At 57.1% G+C, this 6,100-nt stretch overlaps 1 protein-coding gene across 1 annotated transcript; it reads left to right on the top strand.

Annotated features, from left to right (window-relative positions):
- Positions 1–3,182: 3,182 nt before the first annotated feature.
- RABIF (RAB interacting factor) lies at positions 3,183–5,716 on the top strand. The gene is made up of 2 exons (XM_074163388.1): positions 3,183–3,391; positions 3,491–5,716. Exons 1-2 carry the CDS (start codon positions 3,200–3,202, stop codon positions 3,737–3,739), a joined length of 441 nt encoding a protein of 146 aa, XP_074019489.1. The 5' UTR covers positions 3,183–3,199; the 3' UTR covers positions 3,740–5,716.
- Positions 5,717–6,100: the final 384 nt, after the last annotated feature.

Here is a 6,100-nt window from a genome sequence, read left to right as displayed (position 1 = left end):
GAAGCTCAGCAGAATGAAGTGCCAGCATCAGGACTGGATCACAGCAGGACATGACCCTACTCACAGTGGCCACCAGACCCCAACGCTGCCTTCCCAGGACAAGATGTACTGAAGGGCTTGAAGAGGAATTGGCATTTCCAGTTAGATAATGAACAATATAAACCTTCAAAATGCTCTGCATCTGGGCACAGCTGGAGATGAGAAGACTCACAAGCTACTGTTGAAGGGTCAAAATGTTCTGCTTGGAAAGAAGCTGGTGCTGATTCTGACAGACCAGTAAGAATGAAGCTCTGTTCCATGAATAATCTAGGAGAAAATGCTAAAATGCAGAATTAAGCATAAATTTTCAACACCCAAGAAGAATTGGCTAAAGATCTCTTTGGGTTGGTAGGTTTTTCTTTCTTTCTTTGGAAGAGCCAGAGGACTGTAGCAAAGACAAGCCCCACGCCAGCAACCAGCCCTGACCAACCTGCCCAGCCCACCACAGCCTTGCCCGCAGCAGTCGTGGCCCGTGGGCTGGGAGGCAGCACTGTAGTGTTTGTCGCTCAACGGAGTTCTATGGGCAGTGGGTCTGGCCAGGAAAGCCTCATCTCAAGTTAATTTGATGAGCGGGTGGTGTCGAGGTGAGTGTTGATGCAACACTGCACGCTTTTGACTTGCAAGTCCATTCAGACTTCACCCAGGCCAGGTAGAGGGCTTATATTCCTCCTCCCTCCCCATCTGACCAGGATTTTGCTCCGTATTTATCCTGTTACCATTTAAATTAGTACGTGCACACTTAATACAGTCGAGCTGAAGGCCTACAACCATGTTGCTTCTTAGCACACTACAGTCTGGGGGGCAAAGGCCTTTGCTTCATGCCTCCTGCACTGGAGGCTCCTGCCCGCAGCAAACGTGTGAGCGGGAGCAGCGCTTCCTTCGGCTGGTTATGGGAGGCAGAAGTGACCCATTGGGAGGCTTGGAAGTTCTGGAGGGGGCTCAGTGAGACAGAACTGTCGCTGCTCGGGTGCCTTCAAGGCAGCACAGCCCGTCAGGCTCCCGGGACAGTGCACGGCCTGAGCTGGGACGGAGCCAGGGCTCCTGGGCACGTCCACTCTGGGCTTTTCTTGTAAAAGTGGTGTTTGCAGTTACACAAGGAGAAAAGAAAACACAGAACCCGAGAATAACTGCGGGTGAGAGATGCAATCTGATGGTCCGTGACCCTGCTCGGAGGAGATCTGGTTTGGATCAGGTTTCTCAGGACCTTGTTCCATTGAGTCCAGAGTATCTCCAAGCTCGGGGATGCCGTGAGTTCCCCGAGTTGCTCTGGCTGCAGAGCAGACGAGCCCCTGTCACCAGCCGCCCTTGGGCACCGTGCGTTTCTGCAGGCACCTCCTGCGCCGCGGCAGCAGCCCCTCTCCTCCCTCTGGTGCCACAAGCACCAAACCCCGTACACATCTTGGGCAAGGGAGGATGCAGAACTTGACAGCACGGGCTCCTCTGCAGATAAACCTGCTGCCTGCGCCCAGCGTTTCACAGAGGGGACTGAACAAAGCTGCTCGGGGTGGGAATTGGAGATGGCACAACTGAGGATGTGCAGAAATGTCCCCTTGGCTCCCTGCAGCTTCCCAGCACAGCCCAGCCCCCGTCACCGCTCTTCAGGGAAGTCACTGTGCCATGGTGAGACAGGGTCAAGGCTCGGCCCTTACACTGAGCTGTTGCCGAGTGGCAGGGCTGTGCCAGTCACTGCTGAGCCACCGCGGGTGCAGAGCCCCCGCCACAGCACACGGAGACACCCCGGCTCCTGCTCAGCCACTTTCAGGCAAATCAAGACCTTTCTGCAGTTGGTTTATGTGACACTTTTGAGCAGGGGGTGCCCCAGGGCTGCTCATGGTGGGTGTTGCTGAACTTCACACCACCCTTTGAGCATCCACTCCCCTCCTGGCTCCCCAGCACGCACCGGGATGGCTCAGGAGCACCGATGCCCTGTACGCTGCTTCCACCTTAGAAATACCTGCACGATTCGCAGGACGGTGGGGTTTGTGTCTCCCGGCCACACTCACAGGTGGTGGCAGGGAGCAGAGCCGAGGCTGACGATGCAGCGTTCAGGACTGTGATTGTCCAGGCTGGAGCCTGAGGTGAGCAGCTGGACTGCTAATGGAATCCTGCCTCTTTATTTACTACCTTGAATATCAGTTCCCATTTCTGGCTTCTCCTGAGAGTTCTTGGGACACAGCAAGGTAGGAGGAGGATGGTGTATATTTACAATAAATGGCCAGGAAACAGCAAGAATCAGGGCTCTCCCAGGATCTGTTTTAGCCCCTAAAGCAGCAGCGGATACCATCGACAGGCTCATTTCAGTCTTCCCAACAGTGCTTACAGTGGGCTGCTGGCAGCAGGTCCCAAGATCAGCACAAACCCGCAGTGCCTCAGAGCTCTCAGTGACGAGCAACCCCAGCAGAGCCACTTGGGCCTCGGGACCTCACCTCCACCGCCACTGCCCGGGAGCACCAGCACAGCCTCCTGCTTCTCCCAGCCTCTCCAGGGTCAGGATGAACTCTGGCTTCCCCTCCTGGAAAACATTTTGTCCTGAATGTCAGCACCTCGGCCCTTCCAGTGCACTCCTCTCCTTCCCCGTTTCTGAGGGGGTTCTCTGTACCGAGGCGCTGAGGGAGCTGCTGTGCACGGCAGGAAGAGCATCGCCCAGGCTCTCGGAAACGCTGATGCCGTCACTGCACGCACTTCGTGGGGAAACGACTTCCCCGCACCCGGAATCGGCTGGGCTCTGCTTTCCCTCACCGCTGTAACACGAGTCAGGCGTCTCCAGGCTCCCCTGCCCCCGAAGGGACTGTCCCGATGGGCCCGGCCGGCCGGCAAACGGACTGTGGCTGCCAACCCTTCGCCACCCGCCCGTGCCCCGGCCGGTTTCACACCGGGATCCCCACAGCTGCTCACCCCGCCCGCAGCGCGGGGACCAGGGGCTCTCTCAGGCCCCGCTCGCCTCAGGGGCCTCCACGGCGCCTCCCTCCCGCAGTCCCCTCGGGCACCAGAGGCCCGGCAGCAGCTCAGGGGCCAGTCGAACCTCGCCGTTCCACGGCACGGCACGGCACGGCGCGGGCCGCCCGGGACCCTCTGAGGGGCCGCCCCTCGGCGCCGCCTGACGTCACCGCGCTGGCACGGCCCCTCGGGCGGTGCCGGCCCCCAGCGCGCCTGCGCAGCCATGGCGGCGGCCTGCGCCGAGATGGAGCCGGCGGCGGCGCCTCCTCCTCCTCCCTCTCCCCCTCCGGCCGCCGCCGCGCCGGGCTCGGCCGAGCTGGTGTGCGCGCAGGGTCGGAACCTGAAGGCGGTGCTGTGCCAACGCTGCGGGTCGCGGGTGCTGCTGCCCGGCGCCGCCACCTTCGCCCGTCGTGAGGTACCGGGGCGCGAGGGGAGGGCGGGAGCGGCGGTGGGGGCGGTGCGGGAGGGAAGGGCGCCCCCTGCGGGCCGGGCGGTGACGCCGTGTCTCCCGCAGCTCCTCCTGCCCGCCATGAGGAAGAAGGCGGCGGCGGCGGCGGCGGGCGGCGGCGGGGACGGGGACGTGGTGCGGGAGCACTGGCTGGTGCGCGACATGTTCTCCTTCGAGAACGTGGGCTTCACCCGCGACGTGGGCAACGTCAAGTTCCTGGTGTGTGCCGACTGCGAGGCGGGGCCCATCGGCTGGCACTGCCTCGACGACAAGGACAGCTTCTACGTGGCGCTGGAGCGCGTGGCCCACGAGTGACACCGGGCTGGGGACGGGGGCGACGGTCCCGGGCACCCGCTCGGGGAGCTGGGCTCGGCCACCGGGAACCCCGCCTGCCCCGCAGCCTGCCCGCCCGGGCAGTGACGGACTGACCCCGGCCCGGCCACCCCACGGCTTGACGGACCACGGCCCGGCCCCCGGACTGACCGCGGCCCAGCTACCCCATGGCTCGCTTGACCACAGCCCGGCTGGCCACACCAGAGCCCAGATCCTCGGACCGACCAGCGCCAAGAAGGATGGCACCGGCAGCGCCAGCTCCTCGCCTGAACCCCCACGGGCAGGACGCCGCCGGCAGCAGGAGGGTCCCCTGTCACCCGCAGGGGCATCTCACTGTGACAGTTCTGCCAAACAGCTTGATCTGCTGCTGTTGGTAGAAGCAGCCTCGGGCCTTCCTGGCTGCTCTCTGTTACTTCTTACCCGTGCGGCTGCTGTTTTTCAGATGTGCTAAGGCATCTTCCCGGCTGTGTGACACGGCCGTGTAAATGGGGGTGCTGGCACGAGGGCAGGACAGGACTGCTGCATCGCACCGTCATGGTGGCTTAAATTGTCCGAACTACAGCCAAAGCAGTTACAGGGTTTTAGGCTGCACCTTCTGTTGATTTTTCAGAAGAAATGTTCCCTGCCCCACACCGTAACATTTAGGTTCTCTAAAACCTCATCCTACTTGACAACTGTAACCTGTAAGAGTATATGGCACCTAAAGCGTGTATAAGGCATTTTATATAACACTGTATGCAGTTTTATTAACAGAATACTTAGAAATAAAATAAGATACAGGTAGAGTTTGCAGACAGCGTAGGCTGATAGAATGGCAAAAAAAGAAAATGTGTGAGGCTGTAGTATTTCCAGGCAGCAAGAATGAAGACATTCCAACCTGAAAAGGATTTGAGTCGTTGGACACGTCTCTCAGTGCTGCAGAGTGTCAAAACAGCCATGTGTGTATTAAACAGAGAAGTCAGGAAGGAATTTCTCTCCTGTAATGCAGCCGGCAGGATGCGCTGGGATATTGTGTCCAGCCTTTTAAAAGGTGGGCACAAAGCGGACTGAGAATTGAAGGAGGCTGCAGCAGCCGTGGTTCTCACTGTATTTATCTTTTGGTAATTGTGGTCCAGTTTGCATTCTCCGTTTGCAAACCCCTGTGTGAATAATACAGCAGCTTTAGAGCGATGGTTGTGCGTCACAGAGGATGCCTTGCTGTGGGAGGTGTATGGGTGTGCTAATAAATGCGAATAAACACTCTTGGTACCAATGCAGCTGTACAGGCACAACTGTCATTGCGCTGGGATGATGACGTTGTACTTGCCACCAAAATCAAGGTCGGTTGTACTTAAAGATTAGCAATGTTGGTGAAGGCAACCTGACAGCAAGTGGGGGAGAAACAAGTCCTTTCTTCTTCCAGTGCCTGAACACCTGCATGTTTAGGATTTGGAGACTCTGCCCTATTGTAGAACAGCCAGGCTGGTGGCTGTTCTGGGGCTGCGCTTTCAGAAACCTCTGCTGGGGACAGTCAAGGTTCCTGAATGGGAGGGCAAGAGGCAGTAACTCTGTGATTAAGGCTCTTGCTTGGGTAGAAGGTGAGTCTTGTGCTATGTCCTTGCTAAATATGTCAGGTGCACATTTGACATGAAAATTTCTTTCCTCTTGCCCTTCTTGTTTAGACCCTAAACCCAGTGACTGAACAGGTTCATCAAGGAAGTGTGCCTAGAAGGGCAGGAGAACTTCATTTGAGTTCTTCATAGGCACAAAGAAATAGTGGGATCGTGTGACTTTAATTCCACACTTTCACTTAGATTGTTGTCTGTTGGGCAATGTGTTTTGACCTGTAATACCTAGATGATAGTCCACGTTACTAAAGTATAAAATGTGTTGCACAATAGTTTCATTTTGAAGACACCACTGTGCAGAACAGGCTTGTGGATATCAGCTTGATTAATGCTGAGTAAATAACACTTCTCAAAAAAAAATGGTACCTGTGGATTCCTGATATCGGGGAGTATTTGGTGGGTGGCACTGGGATGGAGCGGAGGTGGTGGCAGAAGCTCTTCCCGGTGAGTAGAACCCTTCCTGAAGAGATGGGAGACCTGGGGCCAAAGGCTGCCTTCACCTCAGAACCGCAGCGATTTGGAGCCACTTCAGTGCGGTGTTGCTCAGTCACAGTGAGTAATGAAAGCTCCTCCTGCCCTTCGGTGTGAGAGCGTGTGCTGAATGGCAGCATCCTCCACAGGATTCAGGTTTGGTTCCTGCTGACTCTTAAATATGAAGTAGGATCACAGAGATTGTAGAAATGCCAAGAAGAAATGTACAGTCTGTTAGGAATTCATGGGAGGAAACTGTTGTAGT

Source organism: Numenius arquata, chromosome 24, assembly GCF_964106895.1.
Source record: "Numenius arquata chromosome 24, bNumArq3.hap1.1, whole genome shotgun sequence".
Lineage (NCBI taxonomy): Eukaryota > Metazoa > Chordata > Aves > Charadriiformes > Scolopacidae > Numenius > Numenius arquata.
Note: the sequence above shows the minus strand (reverse complement) of the source record. Positions and strands in the feature narration are given on the sequence as shown.